The sequence below is a fragment of the Globicephala melas genome, chromosome 12 (genome assembly GCF_963455315.2).
Source record: "Globicephala melas chromosome 12, mGloMel1.2, whole genome shotgun sequence".
Taxonomy (NCBI): domain Eukaryota; kingdom Metazoa; phylum Chordata; class Mammalia; order Artiodactyla; family Delphinidae; genus Globicephala; species Globicephala melas.
This window is the reverse complement of record NC_083325.1, coordinates 75,433,586-75,455,045: the sequence shown is the minus strand read 5'-3', so window position 1 is coordinate 75,455,045 and position 21,460 is coordinate 75,433,586. Positions and strand designations below refer to the sequence as shown.

The window sequence follows — 21,460 nt, the reverse complement described above, 5'->3', positions numbered from 1 at the left end:
AATGATTATTGTTCTGCAGGCCCCACTGACAGCTCCCAGTCCTGCCAGCTTGGCCAACTTGGATGCCTGTCACCTGGCTTGTAATGGCTTGTTGTTTGGCAGCCTGAAGGAACTCCCACTTTTCTTTTCCATTCTCGAGCCAGAGGAGGCTCTGTCCTCCAAGAGCTGAGTGTCTCAAAGGCACAGCGGGTGGTTAGGAACTTCTCAGCAGGCAGCCGGAGCAAACCAGCCTGTTTTTGTAGGGAGCTTACTCCTGGGTCCCTCTCCTGATTCAGTCAAGGTCATGACCAAATAAGGAAATAAGAGCCCTCTCTTTCCTCCCCTCCCTTGTTCTAACAAAATGTTCACCCTGTTCCCACAGAGCTGCATTTTGTGGGTGCAGGAACACGAAGGCATACGTGTAGAAAGTTTGGAAATGGAGCTAATGTTTACTGGGTAGTCTTTTAATTTTCCCAGGGCTGCCGTAACCAAGTACCACAAACTGGATGGCTTATAAGAAATTTTTTCTCTTACCGTTCTGGACACTAAGAGTCTGAAATCCTGATGTCGGCAGGGCCATCCTCCCTCCAAAGCCTCCTGGGGCGGATCCTTCCTTGCCTCTTCCGGTTCTGGTAGCTGCAGGAGATCCTTGACTTGTGGCGGCATCACTCCCGTCTCCGTCTTCACACGGCCCTCTCCTCTGTGTCTGTCTGTATCCAAATTTCCTTCTTACAAGGACACCAGTTGTACTGGATTAAGGGCCCACCCCTCTCCAATACGACCTCATCTTAACTAATTACATTGCAAAACCCCAAATGGGGTCATATTCTGAGGTGCCAGTGCTCAAGACTTCAACGTATCTTGGGGGCGGGGGGGGACACAATTCAGCCCATAACAAGAAGCCCCTGTTACAAAGCCATATGAAAACATAAAGTCCTTGCAGAATTTGACCTTGTCTTTTAGAGAGCTTCTGTCTTCTAAATTAAACTAGAACTATAAGCTGTTTTAAATGAAAACAACTATAAATCAGGCCCTTTCTCAAGAACAATGTTGAAACAAGAGGTCAAACACCTGTCCACCCCATACCTAATAGCCAGGGATGAATCTGCAAGATCTAAACAGCAAGTCCACTGGCAGACTAGGATCACGAATTCATCTATCCATTCAACATATTTGAGGCCCTTCTGTGTGCCAGGCACTGTTCTAGGTGCTGATGATACAGCAGTCAACGAAACAGACAAAAACCTCTGCCCTGGTACAGCTTACCTGCCGGGGGGCGAGAAGACAAGCAGACCAAATCAATAAAAATGCGGTATGGGTTGAGAGGGGAAAATAAGTGAAATGAGGATTGGGATTTGCATTTTAAGTGGGGTGGTCAGGGGAGGTGACAAGCAAGCAAAGGCCTGAAGGACGCGAGGCTCTGGCCTTGGGGCGAGGGGTGCAGACAGGATACAGCAAGTACAAAGTTCCTCAACAGAAGATTTTGTGAGAACTCTGCTTCTTACTCTGTGATGAGCCACTGCATGCTTTCAAACACTCACATGACAAGTGTTTACTTAACTGAAGAACCAGAGACCCACCAGGATGAGAGCCTTTGAGGCACTGAGTACTTATAGTCATTGAGGAAGGTCCCAATTTTACCTGGGCATAAAGTTACTGGGTTAAAATCAAAACGGGTTAATGTCCTCTGGGCCATAAAATTTGGGGTTATCATTTCTACCAGGCTAAAATCCTTTGCATCTCCTCTGGACAAAAATCTTCAAGTTAGGGCTTCCCTGGTGGCACAGTGGTTGAGAGTCCGCCTGCTGATGCAGGAGACACGGGTTCGTGCCCCGGTCCGGGAGGATCCCACATGCCGTGGAGCGGCTGGGCCCGTGAGCCATGGCCGCTGAGCCTGCGCGTCCGGAGCCTGTGCTCCGCAACGGGAGAGGCCACGACAGTGAGAGGCCCGCGTACCGCAAAAAAAAAACAAAACAAAACAAAAAAAAACTTCAAGTTATGTGTAATCTCACAGGGTCCAGGCCCTAATCAAGAGTAAATAGGAAATAAAAGAAAGACGCAACCCTGGAGAATTTAAACAGGTCGTGGGTAGGTCTGTTAGGCTGTGCTCAGTATGATACTGAAAGGCTATGCAATCCTCCTTTTGCCTTCTTCATAAATGTTGGACCCTTTTTCTTAACATAAGACACAAATTTACATATTGGCAGCTGTGGCTTTCAATTTTCCAAATGCAGTGTGCTATTAATATTAATCTGCTTTTCACCATCTTCTGTGTCTGTTTTCAGTCAGGCAGGAAAATTAACAAGCAATTCTAGAATTACAATAATGCTCCATTATAAAAACTAAGTATATTTTAATACTCTTTTGATACTCACCTTTATGGATACTAAAACATTTTATGAGCGATTTAAATTTTGTATCAGGACCAAAGAAATACACACATATCTGCTTTGAGTTGAAGCCAGCAACAAAAAAACTAATTGACACTAATTGAACTGTGGTTTTGAATTTTATATGGATTTGGGGCATAACTCTGGGCAAGTTACTGAATTTCTTAGCCTCAGCTTCCTCCTCTGAAAAATAAAACCTTCGTCACTTCACTGTTGTACATGTGGTTGTGCTGACAGACACAGAGCTGGGATTACGCTGCTGTGCTCATTTTCACTCTGTTAAATGCATATTCACAGGTCATAACTTCTGCTTTTTGGGCTTTATTGTAGGTTTCTTCTTTTTATCATGCCTTTTGCTACATGGATGTGTCCTTTCATCTTGTGATTGTAAAAATTAAAATTCAGGTTTTTTAATCTTACCAATTGCTTTTTTTTTATTCCCAAGGGAAAAAAAAGTTTTACTCGTATTTCTCATCCTTCTTTCCTTTTGTCAAGAATGAAATGGTGTTTTCTGAAGTAGCCTTAGCATTAGATATGAAATTCAACAAATCTCAATCTCTCTCAATCTCCTCTCTGTCTCTCTCTAAATGCCATTTTTAACTGGAATCCCTTTCCCATAATTTAGTGTCCCATTTTTGAGAAATATAGAAAACAACACAACGTGCATTTATCTAGAAGCTGTTAAAATTACACACTTAGCTCATGTACCAACTGTTCTGTTAGCTCTTCACTAGGTTCTTGGAAAGTTACACCATATGTTTGTTAATAATTAGTTTTTTAAAATAACAACCTGTTCACCCAAACACATTAAATAAATATGCCATAAGAAGTGAAAGGTCCACATCACGGCTTCAGGCAGAGATGCACCTCCCGTTTACTCCACACAAGTTTCTTGTCAGAGAACATCACATGAGCCAAATTGGAATCAGGCTACTTATTTGGATGGAAGCAGAAGAGGCAGCAGTTTTTAGGACTCTTGCATCTGTGTTGTGTGTGTGCTACTAGGTGTTTTGAAACACTCTCATGTTTAGCCTTTAATTTGCCCAAAAGTGCTTTTCTGTGTTATAACTTCATTAAGTGCATTTTGCATGCCAGAAGACCATGAGACCCGAAAAGCTTGAAAAAGTTGAGAATGGTACAGAAACTCTGAATATACTTAAAACCCACTGAATTGTACACTCTGTATCTCAATAAAACTGATGGTACAGAAAAAATAATGAGTAAAGGAAGCATTCATGCCATTACAGTTTATGTAACTGTTGTAATTATGTAATTCCAAATTATTACTTATATAAACTTGTCTTTATCAGTCAATTGATATATATATATTTTAATTTTTATTGGAGTATAGTTGATTTACAATGTTGTGTTAGTTTCAAGTGTACAGCAAAGTGAATCATTTATACATATACTTATATCCACTATTTTTTAGATTCCTTTCCCATATAGGCCATTACAGAGTAGAGTTCCTTGTGCTATACAGTAGGTCCTTATTAGTTATCTATTTTATATGTAGTAGTGTGTATATGTCAATCCCAATCTCCTAATTTATCCCTCCCTCCCCTTACACCCTGGTAATCATAAGTTTGTTTTTACATCTGTAACTCTATTTCCGTTTTGTAAATAAGTTCATTTGTACCCTTTTTTAAGATTCCACATATAAGTGATTTCATATATTTGTCTTTCTCTGTCTGACTTACTTCACTCAGTGTGACAATCTCTAGGTCCATCCATGTGGCTGCAAATGGCATTATTTCGTGATATATTTTTCTATCTGCAAAAAGTATTTGGGTATCTTGGGCTAAGATGGAATTTGTAATTTTTCCAATTAAAATGAATGTAAAATGTTTTCATGTTATGGCTTTTCACTTAGCAGAAGCATTTTCAAGGATAAATTAAAGTTGTTAAGCAAGATAGGGGTTTAATTATTTGAAGCTTAGAGTCAGATGTTTAAGGGGGATTAGACTTGGCAGAGATGGAGATATTGAGATGTGTTGCCGTATGCTGAATTGATCTGTGCTGAGTGGCAGGGCTGAAATATATTCTGCCCATTGAGAAAGACGAAGACCTGCAAAACAGCGGAAGGCTAAGACTATATAGTGTTGTGGGGGGAAGGGGTAGAGAGGCCAGTGAAAGGCAGAAAAACCAGAAAAAATCTAGAAAAGGGCAAACAGATAATGATCAAAAGCTGACTTGGAAATTTCATTTGCTCATCCAGCAGCTGGGCTTGGTTTGTTATCATAAAGGAAGTCCACATGCTTCATTCAGTTCCAGATTTCAGACAAAAAAAAAAAAAAAAAGCTCCATGCTTAAGAGTTAAAAGTTATTTTCTAAGCTCAAAAGTAATTTATATCCATTTATTCTCTCTTACCTTACTTTGTAAAGGACAAACCTTAAAACAAACTACAATTTTCTGCCTTGTTTGTAGAGAGAAAAAAACTGGAAAACAATATAGTTTGGGCACTTTTCTAGTAGAAAAAGAGCTCAACAAGTACTGAAATGTGGGAAATATAAACAACAGCAAACATAAAATAACGTCTTTTTTAAAAGGTACATAGCAGGACTTCCCTGGTGGTCCAATGGTTAAGACTTCCCCTTCCAATGCAGGGGTTGCGGGTTTGATCCCTGGTCGGGGAGTTCAGATCCCACATGCCTCGCCGCCAAAAAACCAAAACATAAAACAGAAGCAATACTGTCACAAATTCAATAAAGACTTTAAAAATGGTCCACATCAAAACAATATTTAAAAATTTTTTTAAAAAGGCAGATAGCAAAGGTATTAGTCAATCAGAAATTTAGAATCTGAATGTGTAATGTCGGAAGTTTTGAAGAAAATACATGAGGAAAATATATTATTCTTTAGTTATTTCCGGTAACTTGAGAAAAGTAAGTAAGTGTCTGGGTTCCAAATCAGCAATTGCTGATTCTGAACTTGAGTGACTTTTTTCTGATAAAGGATGAAGAAACGTTGAATAATAAAACCCTACAAAACCAAATTAAATTTTTAATAAGCTTTTTTTCATATTACATCTGATCCCAGTCAAGAGTAAAAAAAAGAGAACATAAGCCAAGAGAAAATAAAGTTATCGAAGCATTTTTTAAGTATTTGATTTTCAGGACAGACTGGCTTCAAACCTTCCCAAGGTCTACGGACTTTGCTTTTTATTTTATTTTTTTAATAAGTTGTAAAATAAGTTTGTTTTTTTCCACAGCAATAATAAACTAGTTTGGGAGATCCCCAGATACAGGCTCTGAATCTTTGAAAGCCAAACCTCAACAATAAAAACCCACACACAAAAATGTAGGTGAGACATGGTGTCTCTGGCTTGTTTTCCCTTCAAATCCTTCCCAGCTCTCGAAAGCGTCATCATAGCCTAATCGAGCGTTGCAGCACCCAAATAAAATAGATTTTTTAAAAGCCTTCTATTTACTAAGTGCTTTTTGTCAGTTTCTCACCTCTCTAATCACCCCCATTCCACTCACAATTTATTATATAGAGTGTGAACAGTTCTTGGCTTATCGTGAGTATTCAGTAAATGTTGATGATAGGATTATTAGTGTCATTATCCAGAGACAAAAAACGATGCTCGATATTTAAATCTTAACTACCTTATCAACGATTACTAGAGAAAATCAAGTGTAAGTTGAATTCTTTCAAATTGCTCTCATGCAAGACATGTGTTTATTTTTAAGCCCAAACGTTATGTCTCTCTAGCCTAGCTATATAAAATAGCTTTGCTCTCAAAGTGAATACCATGGGGAGAAAATGGGCAGGGGACTATTGTAGATTAAGAGAACACAAAGAGGCTTAACAACAAAATGCAGTGTAACTTGATTGACTCCAGATCCAGAAATAAAAATCTACGCAAGACATTTTGGAAACAATTGGGGAATTCGAATATGGGCTGGGTATGGATGATATTATAGAATTATTAGTTTTATTAGGTATTATAACGGTATTGTGGCTATAAAGAAGGCTGTCTCTATTCTTAGAAAATGCAGGCTGAAATATTTAGGAGTAAAGTATTGTGATATCTGCGCAACTTATTTTCAAGTGGCTCAGTAAAAAGTTATATATTTAAGTATAGAGAAAAAGCAAATGTGACACAATGTTAACAACTGGTGAACCTCAGTGAAAAGTTTGTAAGTGTTTATTGTACTATACTTCCAATTTTCTGTAGAGGTAAGATTTTTTAAATAAAAAGTTGGGAATAAAAAATAGCAAAATAAATAGTTTTACTGAAGAAAACACCACACATTTCTTTAAATATTTTACTGTAATAATATACAATTATACATTCTTTTTACTTATTTACACTTCATAAAAGCATACTCACTCAACATAGTTACTCAATCTGAAATTAACTACCTTAAGTACATCATTTAACTTTCAGTGCTGATGCATGAATCTCTTTATCTTAAATATAAATCAAAATAGCTTAACACCAGCTTTAAATTAAAGACAATGAGATGCCAGGTGGATCATGAGTTAGTATTTCAACTAAGTTAAAATTTTCAATAATTTCTTTTTTGCTTTTCTTTTTTGTCTAGAATAGTCTGTTTTAAGCTCAAAACAGCATCTTGAAATCCAGGATTTAAGTCTAATACTTTCTTGAAATCTTCCAAAGCATCATCAAAGTATCCTGTACCAGAACCCAAAAAAATGGAAAAGAAAAAACACTGAGTATTTCTATATATTATTCATAGCAAAGTTTGGATGCATATACTTTTGCTTTTATATTTACAAGCTTTCAACCACTCCTACTAAAGGAATATTTTCCTCTTGATAATGATGTAGGGATGTTTGAATCACAGTAACTTTGTGTACCCTTACAGATTAATACACTTAAAATTAGTTATGGGTTTACGTACTGGGATTTAACAGGTACATAGCCTAAATCATCACAAAATTTCAACAAAATCATATCACCTATTTTATATAATTACAGTAAAATTAAGAAACAGGAAATTAATATTCTTTTTAACACTTTAATGAGAAACGATCCTAACAGTCCCTTTAGTCCAAGAATCTAAAACCCCTTCACTTTATATTGTCTTGTATGCCTTCAAAGATTTTAACTCAGAAAAGCTTCCCAGGGGATCAGAAGCATTACCCTCATTTCGCAGCTGGGGATGCAGAGGCACGAAGTAATGGGATCACTCTCACTCCTGTGCCCAGGTCCAATTCCCACCCCAGTGCCCCGCTGTGGTCTGTAACACCTACTGAAAGCCTAAAATAAATTCAGGTGGCTTCCTTTGCTCCAGGCTCTAAACCTGAATTTCACATCACTTTCACACTGGATGATTGCTACATTAGCTTTACAACATTTGAGAGCTCTGAATTCACAGAATACAGTCAAAGACAAAAGGGGGGAAAAAGATCCTTACCCAGCCTATATAGTATCAACCCTCTGTTGTAATATGGAACTTCAAAATTGGGTTGGACTTCTATGGCAGATGTGTAGTCATCCATGGCTTCATAAAAATCCACCCTGAAGTACTTGATTTGCCCCCTGTTGTTATATGCAGTAGCCAAATCCTCAGGGCTGCATTTGCTTTAAACAAAAAGTTCACATTAAAAACACAGTGTTGCCAAATTCCTCTTGCTTCCCCTTTCATTCTCTTTCGGGTGTTGTCAAACTCATAGCCTATAACATGCAGTATCTACACTGAAAAACCAAGCGGAAGAAACAAAGTGCAAGGAAATAAAGCAGTGGAGTCAATTTTTGTTTAATCCTGGTTTCTACATTTGCAAGGTTATATAGCACTGCAATGTCAATCTGAAAAGCACATTCATTTTACTGTGTGTTCAAAGCCCCTGTTCATTGTCAACTTGTGTTGTTGAATATAATATGAAAATGTTTATTTTCTAAAGCACATGCCAGTGAGGCAAAGAAGACAGCTCAGAATTGAATGAAGCAAGGAGGGAAAGCCAGCCCAAAGTTCAAGTGTGCTACGGACATGTCATAAAGTGAATCAGTTTTATCCTCAAATTTTTAAATGATCTCAAAACACTGAGATTTTAACTCATTTTCCACCAGTAAAGAAACAGAGGTTAACTCTAAGTGAAAAATCAACACGCTGATCCCTAGGGAGTGCTCTCTGGGGACAGAATCGCCCTCCCTCCAGCCTCAGCAGGTATCCTTCCCAAGGCCAGACTGGCTTCCTGCTAGTGGGACATCATGGCTCTGGTCCACACTGGGGGTCCTGTGTGCAGAAACGGCACTGCATCTGAGGGCTCCAGAGGTGGTCCAAGGAGCTTTGAGTGAGCAGCCTCCTGTGAGTGGTTAGACATCCAGGCAGCTCTGACCAGCCACCAGCTCAACAGGACACACACACGCGCACACACACACACACACACACACACACACACACACACACACACGCCAGCCTCTGCTGGACAAATCTTGTACACAGAGAATATCAGTGGGCTCTGCTCCATGTCAGAGATGATTCTGTTTTCCTTTCTTTTTTTCAAAGAGGATTCTCAAATTTGAACCAAACAGGGAAGATGCAGGCTGAACTCAGCTGTCATTCTTTGTTATACTCCACAGTTCAAAGTCTAGTTCTCAGAAAATATTTGTGACCGCAGTCAGTGTTATTAAAAGTTACTTCTCTTAACATCTTGATCCTTGAGATCTCAGACAGGGACTGTAATTACTGCTGTTAGGAGCGGTACTCACAGCCTAGGGGTCTCCTTCAAGTTTAAGTTTCCTAACAATGGAAAGGAATCACTGAAACTTTAGAAAATGTCTGTTTCTGTGAGCTAGGACTGAGAGAGACTGGGTACATGGACACTTCTAGATGCCGCCAGCACCACCGTTAAATCCTAGTGAACAAGAAGGGACGCTCCGCTTATCTCTCTCTGTTATGATATAGCTGGACTGCTGCCCAGTAAAGAGTATTAAGAAAAATGTAAGGCTTTAGTCATTAAATTTCTAAGCTTCAAAACTTTGTTATAAGTGTTTTATTATCAGAGGATCATCAAATGTTTGATTTAGAATCAGATCTCATTACAACAAATTCTAAAGCCTACTCTCCCTATGGAAATCGTTTCATATTTTAAAGACATGGGCTAACAGTTAAAGCCAAATTTTTTTAATACTGAGAATTTTGTAATGATAGTGTTTACTTGGATGGAATATAACCAAGTCACCTAATCCAAAAGTAGATTTTTTTTTTCTTTGCACTTGCTAACTTTAGCAAAGAAAAAAAAATTTGGAAATTACGTTTATGGCTAAGGCTGCACTTTTGGATATTAAAAGAAAACGTTATAAACCATTCAGAGTGGCAGGCATACAAAGACTGTGAATACTGTTTCAAAATGATTCACTGACCCATTGTTTTAAAAATAAACGAACCCTAAAAGATATATTTAAGGAAGAAAGTTGAAATGACAGAATTCAGTTTAACCATGAGTTCCTAGAAGAATTTCAGAACTATAAGGAAATTAGAAGGCTCATGCAGGCATGCTGAGCAACCTTCTGCTAAACCTCCACAGATTTTCTTTCCTATGCTGGTAAGGGGCAGAAATTACATTTGCCACATAACAAATTTGTGCTCTCAGGCTGAGATGAAAAAAGGAGGAGGAGTAACAAGACTAGAGGCATCGATGCCTGTTGCTGATGAATCCTTTTTGAAACCTACTAGATAAGTCTAAAAAATATAACAAACTAGTGAATATAACAAACAAGAAGCAGACTCACAGATATAGAGAACAAACTAGTGGTTACCAGTGGGGAAGGGGGAAGGGATAATACAGGGGTGGGGGATTAAGAGGTACAAAATATTAGGTATAAAATAAGCTACAAGGGGGCTTCCCTGGTGGCGCAGTGGTTGAGAGTCTGCCTGCCGATGATGCAGGGGACATGGGTTCGTGCCCCCGTTTGGTAGGATCCCACATGCCGCAGAGCAGCTGGGCCCGTGAGCCATGGCCGCTGAGCCTGGGCGTCCGGAGCCTGTGCTCCGCAACGGGAGAGGCCACAACAGTGAGAGGCCCGCGTACCGAGAAAAAAAAAAAAAAAAAAATCTACAAGGATATATTATTGTACAACACAGGGTATATAACCAATATTTTATAATAGCTATAAATGGAGTATAACCTTTAAAAATTGTGAATCACTATATTGTATACCTGTAACATATAATATTGTACAGCAACTATACTTCAATAAAAAATTAAAAAATAAAAAAAAATTAACCTACTAGATAAGTCTATGCTTATAGAGCTTGAAACAAGAATAGAAAACTACATTTTCTATGATTACTAACTTTGGGGGGGGTGGGTACCATCTTATTGCTTGTCCCAAAACTTCTATTAACTATTAGTCTGGTGTATGACTGAAATAAGAAAGCCACTAAATGTTTCTGATTTAATTCCATGTGAGTTTAACAAACAGGAGAAGAATCATAAGCCTCATACAGATAAGACTAGCTGGCATCCTGTCAAGAAAAATCAAATCCTTGAGGGGAGAGGAGGGTGATAGCGTAGACAACTCAGAACTGTCAAAAAACCTGCTCATTCAGCTGCCCTTTCTTTTTTCATCCTGGACCACTCAACACAATCAACAAGAACAACAAAGGCAAAACCTGCAGCGCTTGCACCTGGACAAACATCTCCTTGAGCAACAAAATACAAAGAAACTATACGGGACTAAAAAGTTGGTGCAAATTATGGACAAGATACAAGACCAAAACCAAAAACAGACGCCAACTGCCATTTCTGAAGAGCCGGGAGCAAAAACAAGGTGTCGGGAGCAAAAGCAAGGTATCGCGCATGCCCCCTGCACTCAACGCCCCCAAAGGGGTGGGCAGACCGCCTAAGCCACCCCTCCGGCCAGCCGGACCCCGGACACACCCCCTCCCCTCACCCCTTATAAGGAACCAGCTCGCCCCTCCTCGGGGAGCAAGGGAATCTGTTACTTGTGTTTGCTCCCTCCCGCTGCAGCAGGGGCCCCAAGAAAGCCTTGCCGGAATTTCTTGTCTAGTCTCATCAGTTTCTATTGATTGGGGAAGGCCAAGAACCCTAGTCGGTATCAAGGTTGCTAACATCACACAAAAAAAGACATTACATGTTCTCTGACAGAAGGACACAACACCACTTACAATAGTGTTCTCACCATAATTCTGTATATGAATTGGATCAAACCTCAAGATTTAACTACCAACTCACAAGAAATGTAGGAGACAGAGGACCATATTAAATGACATCAGGGTGTTGAATTCAACAAATCCAAAATACGGGAAACTCTCAGGACACATGACCCGGTTTCCTCACCAAATAAACTGCAAGGCAAAAAAATGAAGGGGAGCCTTAAAGGCTAAAAGACTTGACGTGCAACCCGACTTTAACCAACTGCTAAAAACCAACCAAACAAGCAAACAAAACAAAACAACCTTTATTGATCAACCAGGAAAATTCCAAAACTTGACATTAGCAATTATGTGCTAATGATATTGTGGTTACACCTTTTTAAATCCTTAATATCTAGAAATGCACTCTGAAACATCAATGGATGAATAATATGATGCCCTGGATGAACTGATAATGCTTAAGCCCTGTGATGGTTACCTGGAGCTTCATTACACCATTTCCATATATTTAAATTTTTCACAGTGAAAAACAAAACACCTGCTGTGATGTCGTGGCGTTGCGGTACTGTGTGCTAGCGTGGCCCCCACGGCACCTCGCCCTCACCAGGTCTCGCTCTAAGACTCTGGATCAGAGTAACATAGAATGGGGACACTCGAGGTGAAAGGCAGCCGGCGCCCCGGTGTCCGGACACCTTCATGGGTGTCCCAGAGGAACGCGCCGAGGGCTGCGCTCTAGGATGCTCCCTCACTGCCTTTCTGGAAAGACAAACGTCTGCCCGCTGCGCCGGTGAGCTCGGGTAGCCGAAAACCAGACTAGACGGACCCTGCCGCCCACCTTGCCGAGGTCCCGCTGTGCCGACTTCTCGCGATACTTACCTCCCGGACGCGTCTCCCTCGGAGGCCGCACAGGCGTACTGGCGAACGTAAGCGGAGTACAGCGCTTCGGCCTCCGCGTACTCGCCCTTCTGGAAATGAGCTTGGGCAAGCGCTAGGGTCGCGAGCTTTTCTTGCCCTTGCTGCCCTTCCATAGCGGTCGGAGGCCTAGCTTTCCCTGTAGAACTGGGGTTGATTTCTGAGCGATTAGAGGCGGCACGACAAAGCTACTTCCGCACCCCGGAATTTAACTTGACGGCAAAAACCTGGGCTCTAGAAAAGGGGGAATTTTGTGCCTTCCGCGGACCCGTCGTCTCGCGGGATTAATGACGCTGCTGGTGGCGAGCGCAGGTGCTTCAGGAAAGCTTGGGCAGACAGACCCCTGTGAAGTGCAGTTCTCTTGTTACTGCTGGTCTCGCCTACCTGTCTCCAGAAAAGCAGTAGATCGATAGTCCCAAACTGGTTTCCAAGTCCGTGGTTACATGTTGCAAGGAGTTTGCCCTTTGTTACAGTGAATGGTGGGGGCAGGGGGGCGGTGCCGGAAGCGGAAAAGATGTAGGTTTGTTTTATGAATGGCTAAAGGACCCACGGATTTGTTGTAGCACTTTTCCGGTTCCTGCGTCCACCTGCTAGAGGTTGTTCTAAGTAGGCTGTGGTTACACTGAGACATTTTATGTCGGAATCCCATGAGCTTAGTTGTCACATGGACCTGAGTCCAGTTTCAAACACTACCATTTATTAACTCCAAGGCTCTAGACTGCAAACTTCTCAACCTTTTTGAACTTCTAGAATAGTGTAAGGATTAATTGAATAGTATTTTGTGTTAATAGTCTGGGGTCGAGGATGTCAGTTTGCATTGCCAGGCCCTTTATGCCAAAGGGAAACCCATGTAGTAATGTATTAAACACAATATGTTTAATCCAAGTAAAAATTACATAAAATGAACAGTCCTGAGAGAACAATTCCATTTAACATAGCATTAAAAAGAATAAAATACTTATGAATTAACCAAGGAGATGAAAGACTTGGTTAGATGAAAACTACAAAATATTGATGAAAGAAAGCCATAAATAGACAAACCATGTTCGTACTAAAGCAATCTACAGATTCAATGGAATCCCTATCAAAATCCCAATGATGTTTTTACAGAAATATAAAACTCCATCCTAGAAATCATAAGAAATTTCAAGGGATTCCAAATAGCCAAAACTATCTTGAAAAATAACAAAGCTGGAGGACTTACACATCCTGATTTCAAAACTTACTAAAGCACAGTAATCAAAAGAGTGTGGTATTGGCATAAGGACAGTCTTTTCCATAAATGGTGGTGGGAAAACTGGATATCCACATGCAAAAGAAGGAAGTGGGACCTAAATAGCATATTAGAAAATTCACTCAAAATGGACTAAAGACCTAAACGTAAGAGCTAAAGATTAAAAATTCTTAGAAGAAAACATAAAGCAAAAGCTTCATGACATTGGATTTGGCAATGATTTCTTGGCTATGACACCAAAAAGACAGGCAACAAAAGAAAAAATAAACTGGACTTTATGAAAAGTAAAACCTTTTGTGCATTAAAAGACTATCAACAAAGTAAATAACCCAGAGAGTAAGAGAGAATATCTGCAAATCATGTATCTGATACGGGTGTGAAATGCAAAGATGGAGGTTCTGTGGAGCAGGTTTGGGCTGGTGTGTCCATCTACTCACAGGACGAAGGGATCTGACATGGCGTCTCCATCACACTTGGGAAGCGCTGGTCTACAGGACACTGGAGGGCCCTGCCCCGTGACTGAGCTGCTGGGCCCAGGCTCAGTTGCTGTCCCTCTCCGACTCTCTTGCCCAGCTTCCACACAGTCCACCTGCACTCGGTGCTTTGCCTGCAGGGTGGCATCATCAAGACTTCCCTCAGCCAGCTCAGCCAGCAATACAACTATAAGATGATCTGCTGAAAGCGTCATGCTTGCCTTTAACCCCACACCGTCATCTGCCTCAAGAAGTGTGGCCACCACAACAGCCTGTGCCCTGAGAAGAAAGTCAAATAAGACTCCTCCACGAGGTCCTCCTTCCTCTGCAGGGCAGCCCCCTGCCTGAGCCCCATGGCTAGGGGCCTCAGTAAGGTTTCCCTGTCACTGACTGGGATAGTAAAAATAAATAATAAATAAATAAAATTTAAAAGTACGTGTATACACACACATACACTACACATATATATTTCCAGAATATATAGAGAACTTCTAGAACTCAACTTTTCCAGAGTGGGTGTACTACTCTGCATCTCCCCCAGCAATGTATGAGGGTTTCAATTACTCCATATCTTCCCCAACATTTGTCAGTTTCAATTCTAGCTATTATAGTGGGTATGTAGAGGTTTCCCATTTTTCTCTAAATTCCTCTATATTTTACTAACTAGAAATTTAAACTGTGCCAAATAAGAAATGAGTAAATAAAATAGAAACTCTAATGTCTACTTTTTCTTTTAATTTTTGAGAAATCTCTTAAAAACAAAGAGCTCTTATTATGAAGAAAACTTACAGAACAGCAATTTCTTCAGTTTCACCTCTTTTTTTTTTTTTCTGGCCACACAGCGGGGCTTGCAGGATTTTAGTTCCCCTACCAGGGATCGAACCTGCACCCTTGACAGTGAAAGCGTGGAGTCCTAACCACTGGACCACAAGGGAATTCCCATTTCACCTCATTTTTTTCTTCTCCTAAATTCAACTGAAATATAAATTAATGCCTTTTATTTTTAAAAAGGTTATTAAGACTATTTTTACTTTCTCATCTATACTCTATGTACTTTTGAAATTTTCTCACATGAACATATGTTAGTTTTATACTCAAAAACCAGTAAGTGGGACTTCCCTGGTGGCACAGTGGTCAAGAATCCACCTGCCAATGCAGGGGACATGGGTTCCAGCCCTGGTCCACGAAGATCCCACATGCTGCGAAGCAACTAAGCCCGTGCGCCACAACTACTGAGCTGTGCTGTAGAGCCTGTGAGCCACAACTACTGAAGCCCGCACGCCTAGAGCCCGTGCTCCACAACAAGAGAAGCCCCCGCAATGAGAAGCCCGTGCACCGCAACGACGAGTAGCCCCCACTCGCTGCAACTAGAGAAAGCCCGCGTGCAGCAACGAAGGCCCAATGCAGCCAATAAATAAATAAATAAATATATTATTTTTTAAAAACAGTGTTAATTTCTTTTAAAAAACGAACTGAGAAAATGATAAGAGTAGGCAGTAGGGGGCAACGTAATATCGCGATTTTCATTTTAGAAACTCCGTAGCAATATTTTGGAGCTATAACATCATCAAATTAGGTATTCTTGATTTTCCATTAAAAATCTGAAAACAATGTTTCCCCATTTCTAAATGTGAACTCTGTATGATCTCTAAGGAGTAATTCACTGCAACCTCCAGTCATCAGACATTTGCCTAGTATCTTTAATAAATTGTTGTTGTTTTCCTGTAGGTAGCAAAAGTGATATTGTACAACTACTGTATCTCCTGTCCCTATCTCCCCTTATCCACTCTGGAGCCCAATACCCTTCGACCCAACCCCCATCAAAATATTTACATCAAAACAAGACAAATACCATGTTAGCATGAGTTATAGATAAAGAAAACAGGATAAATACAATTTTTACCTCAACATTTATTATTTTTATGTTTTTTCACTAATGCCACATAAAACCTAAGATCTCAGCTCTTAGAATACAAAAAGATAATTTCAAAGTGTATGTTAGCAAAAACATGTATGTAATATATATATAATACATATATAAAATAAAATTAGCATTTGTGCATGACAGCAGGTCAACAATGCTATGCTGCTTGTTAGCACACTGTTTATTTGTATGGCTTTATCAATCACTTCGATCATCTCAATAGTTCGGCCTACCATGCTACTTTGAAACTTAACATAATTCAGGCCAAATTTTACGATAAAGAAAAGCATTACTTAAAGGGAGTCAGCTCATGTTTATTACAAGAAGAGAACAACCTTTATTATAATGTCTTCAATATACTGCCTCATTCTGTCTATCCGAATTCTCTCCAAGTATTTGTTGTATATAGACAATTTTGCTTCTCACTGCCCCTTTAATCAGGGGAGAATCTGTTGGTGTCATTATCCTGAAATTTCCTTCATGTTGAATAAAACCAATTTTCAAGGAGGACAAAGGTCTGTCCCCAAGACATTACGGCAGATCCCTAAAACATTCACAGATATAAATCCCAAATAGTCATAAGCTTTTACAGTAGTTGGAAAGATATGTCTGTGTGTGTACATATATATATATATATATATACACACACACACACACACATATATATATGTGTATATGCATGTGGATATATGTATGTGTATAAGTATATATACATACATACATACATATACATATGTGATAACCTAGGTCTACAAGGTATGAGAGGTTGTTTTTAGAGATTTTGGTTTCTTGATTAAACTGAACAAGAAGTAGTGACAACAACTCGGGATCTATCTGAAATAATTAGTTGGAGGAAAAATTCTAGCGCTCAGGTAGCAAGGAATTAGTGGCAAATGAGAAGGCTCCAGAAGAGAGTTCCCATAAGGTATGTTAGGAAAAGTCTGAGGAGTCAACAGCTGATTTTGGAATTGAAGCAAATGGGAGTGTAATCAATAAGTAACAGTAAGGGCTAGAGAATGACAATCTAACTTTGAGTTCTCAGCTGATTTCTGGGATGAGAAAGAGAAAGAAGAGATATTCAGGCATTAGACCATGGACCAAGAATCACAACTCTGAACATGCAGTCCTGCAGGAATTCCTAAACCTACATCCCTGAAAACCTCTCTCTCATTGATGAAGCAGAGAATAGTTTCATTCCTGAAAAGAGAAAGTCTTGTGGGAAGATGTAATTAGTTCAAGATGTAATAAGTTCAACAGGAGATATATTCCCTAGGGCTGAGATCTTAGTTAGGATGTTGGTTTCTGATTTGGGGGAATACTGCATTCTGTTACAGACAAAAACAAATGAGATAGATGAAATTCACTGTCTTAAACTTAGATAAGTTAGAAACTTATGAGACATGTTAGACAAAGTAAATAGAGCATATATGTGTGACTATACCTAATATTGACAAGGCACTAAAAATACAAAAGGCAACCAAGGCACTAAATATTCACGGCACACTAGGTATGCATAAGACTTAGCAAGTGCTCAATATGCGGGAGGTCTTAATTCAATTACCCACTGATGACTCTTATTCTGGTCTGTCCTCTGCCCAGGAAATACAACTGAATCCACAACTGCTCAGCAGGGTCACTGGCAGCTACAGCTATGACCAGGTAAAACTGCCTTTTCTATTGAGCAAATGTGCCTCACTGGCCTCGGGCACACTCCATTCGATCCGGGTCCCCCGGCTCAAATCTCAGCTCTGGTCCTCTTCCTAGCCACACTATCAGGGGGAAGGCGATGAGGCAGAGTAATAGTCAGGGCATAAGAACAGATTACAACTCAGGAATCAGGAACTGTGCTCTCTCTACCTGACTGGCATCCTATACTAATAGTGTTAATCTATCCCATCACTTTCTCCTTGTTCTTCACTGTATATTTCAAGTTGATTCAATAAACCATGTGATTTGAGCTTGTAACCCTTTCTGTTCCGTGACCTCTGGAATGGCTTGCTTGGTAGTGTATTTGGAGGCTACCGTTATATCAAGGCAACTTCCCACAAGGCACGTGAACACAGTCAGAGACTTCGAAGATTTCTGGTCTTCTCATTTTATTTAGTGACAGGAGCCTGCTATCTATTATGAGCTCATTTAAGCTCTAAACTTCTTCTCATAGCTCACTATTCTCCATCTGCATCAGGCTTAACTTGGCTCTATAGGACCAGAAACATATCACATTGAGAGAGTTAACTAACCTAAGTATTGAAGCTGCAATAACAACCTTGCATATTTCTCTTTGTTGCCTCTGCTAAATATCAACCAAACTTCAGCAAATAATCTTGACGGAATAGTGCTTAAGTCTGGCCTGAAACCATAAAATGAGAGGAAGTAAGATCGTGAGAAATGGAGAATATTATTAGCTATATAAAATAGGTAAGAAATCACCCATTACTGATTACAATTTTTTTTTTTTAATTAATGACAGTAAGTCAAAACAGATGCATATTGAGAATCACTCCCCACAACCCAAGAGTTGTTTAAAGAAAGGATCCAGCTTGGTGACAATGTTTCAAGTAAAACTGCAGCTACAAACTAGATGTTTTTGTATAAATGTATATCATTATAAATTCAGCTAAGTGTTTGGCACAATAACATGAAGAGTAAAGTACCAAATGTCATCTCTTAGATGAAACTAAAAGGGTAGATTAAAAAGGACAAGCTATGTAAAAATTAAGCTATTAGAAACAATTCAAATTGTAAAAATCTATGTCTTAAAATGCCTTCTCTTCACTTCTGAAAATAAAATAGAGAAGACTTTCAATGCTTATTTAATTAAACACAGCTAGAGACAGTGCTCATTTTGGTATTACAACTGTTTAACCTCCGTCTAATACAGGTTATGTCAGTTCCCTAAATTCAACTTTGCCCCATTCCCATGTTTCCCCCACCCCTCCCTGCTAGTAACCGTGACACTGTGAGAAAAATTTTCTTATTTGGAATATTTCCATAGTATCATATAACCAATCACAAGATAGATAAATAGATAGATAGATAGATAGATAAATAAGACAGACAGGCAGATAATATGGTCCATTGCCATACATTTATATGACAATCAGCATCATTATTTCATGGTTGTATTTTTACACAAAATTTTATATATGTATATATTATGTATTTTATATATATATAGAATTTTTTATAAAAATACAACTGAAATAATGATGCTTATTTACATAAATTCAACATTGTTATATAAACACTCCTATTATATATGCAGTTTGTCATTTCTTCATCCCACTGCACTATGGCATAAGGGACAGAAGTTATAGTTACTTATTTCCTGAGCCAGGACACAGTGCTTGCACACACTGCATGTCCAGAATTGATATTCAGTGACCGGGTTTCCTGTGGCAACACATGTCGGCAGCTTCCCTTCCCCTCTGTAAAATAAGAGGGGACAATTACACTTTGAAACTTCTAATTCCTCAAAACTTCATTACACTACAAAAACTGAAGAATGAAAAGCATTTCAAGATAAGTTTCAAATAAAAAACTTTCCTTACAATGAGAAAATCAAGTATTAATATACTTATAAGACTAAATTAAATAGGGTATAATATTAAGGTAGATTACTTCAAAATTTAGTGCTTTAATTATTATATTACACTATTTAGATATAAAAATCCAAGCTTCTAGTAAGGTGTTATAGAATGACATCTACTAGTTACATTTAGCCTACCCTTCAAGAAAGCTGTCCAATTCAGATTTTCTGTTATCTTTTGGAGTATGCTTGGTGAAGATTTCTAGAGCAAGATTTTCATATTGCTGTTTCTGTTCCGAACTGAGGGTCTCTAAAGATTCAAGTTTAATAAAAGCTTTTGAACAAGTGCCAAAAGCCCTACTGGCACATGCACAGAGTGCTAACAGAGAGTAGATCTCAACGGCAGGGATGATGTCTTCATAGTCTCTCAGGTGAAGAGCTAGGAAAGAGAAGACAATTTGGATTTTTTAAAGCAATCATGATATCTTGAACGTGCATGGGAAAAAATCTACGTTAAGCTGTTTCAGTTTAACCTACATGAACTTTAGCAAGCTTAAAGAAAACAATGGTAGGTGCCCAGAGAACAAGTAGGAGGAAGGAGGCTCCATGATCTCCACATTCTGTAACTCCAGCTAACAGCTCAGGGCCTATAAAAATAACCATCATCGAATGATGCACATGGCTGTGCCACTTAGAAATATATACACAGACCAAAAATAATTGGTGTCAAAACACCCATCTTTTGTTGCATATAAATATGTTAGAATTTCTGTGGATTCTCAAGATATCATGTTTCTTTTTGTTAAAAAAGCAAAGCATGAAATCATATGTTTTCTCTTTGTGTTTCTTTGAACAGATTATTGCTTTTGTTTGTCTTACTGAAACAATAGAACTTTGAGAAAAAAAGAAGTGAAAATGAGACTGTAAGTTGTCAGTTCAGACAATTTATTTTGCCAGCTACCATACCTTATTTTCAATTTTTCTATGCTGGAGATATAATCTCTTTCTTAAAAATGCACTGCACAATTAATATCAGATTGGTAACCAAATTGTATCTTTTTATTCTCTAGACCTTGCAATCTTAAAAATATCTTGTTATAGTATGATATTGGAAATTTCACAAAACAATTTAAAACAACATAATCATGTATTTTACAACTAGATTCCTATAAACTGGTGCTGGGGTCAAGTGTTTACAACAAAGTTCAGTGGAAGAAATTTACAAAAAGGAAATTCATTGAGTTACAATAAAACATACCCTCTAATTTCACAGGTTCACAGGCAATAATTTACAGAGTACACATTGTTTCAGATCATTTTATCACTGAACGACAACCATATTAAAGCATATGGATATCTTCACCCAGTAGGTAAAGAATCTCAAGTTAAAAGTCCAACTGATCTTGTAATATAGTAAGTCTAGATACTGTGCATAAATTATAAAAAATACAACTATTTTAAACAGTGCATAACTTATATCACATATTAATCAGTTAAAATTCAATGAAGGTAAGTTATAAACATACAAAAATAAAAATGATTCCTATGTATAGCTGATAATCAATTAGAAAAAAAAGGTACATTCCCCAGTGCTAACAATGACAAAAACAGGAATCAGCTACAAAAGAAATGTACAGAAAATACAATAAAACTATAGAACTTTAGAGAGAAACACAGATATACAAAACGTTTTTAAAAACTGATGTTTCTGGATGAGAAAACTCAATATTATAAATATATCAATGATCCCAATATTAATACATTAAATTAATGCAATTCTAATTCAAAATCCACTAGGACTTCACTGAAACTCTTCCCACCTTCAAAAAGATTCTAAAGTTAATCTGAACGAACAAATGCAAGCAAATACCCAAAATGTTTTTCATAAAGGAAGAGGAATGAAGGATAACAGAAATTCCAGATATT

The 21,460-nt window shown here is 38.7% G+C and overlaps 2 protein-coding genes across 8 annotated transcripts in view; both read right to left on the bottom strand.

Annotated features, from left to right (window-relative positions):
• Nucleotides 1-3,751: 3,751 nt before the first annotated feature.
• Nucleotides 3,752-12,846, bottom strand: TTC32 (tetratricopeptide repeat domain 32). Its single transcript, XM_030858342.2, has 3 exons — nt 12,339-12,846; nt 7,758-7,924; nt 3,752-7,012 (listed from the first exon to the last, which is right to left on the bottom strand). Exons 1-3 carry the CDS (start codon nt 12,488-12,490, stop codon nt 6,885-6,887), a joined length of 447 nt encoding a protein of 148 aa, XP_030714202.1. The 5' UTR covers nt 12,491-12,846; the 3' UTR covers nt 3,752-6,884.
• Nucleotides 12,847-15,996: 3,150 nt separating this feature from the next.
• Nucleotides 15,997-21,460, bottom strand: part of WDR35 (WD repeat domain 35) — a 62,428-nt gene continuing 56,964 nt past the window's right edge. For all 7 annotated transcript variants that reach the window (XM_060309505.1, XM_060309507.1, XM_060309506.1 and 4 more), the window contains 2 exons: nt 19,733-19,973; nt 15,997-19,433 (listed from right to left, as the gene is read on the bottom strand). In XM_060309505.1, the coding sequence (XP_060165488.1) occupies nt 19,283-19,433; nt 19,733-19,973 (392 nt within the window). In that variant the 3' untranslated portion in view covers nt 15,997-19,282. The remainder of the gene's footprint in view (nt 19,434-19,732; nt 19,974-21,460) is intronic.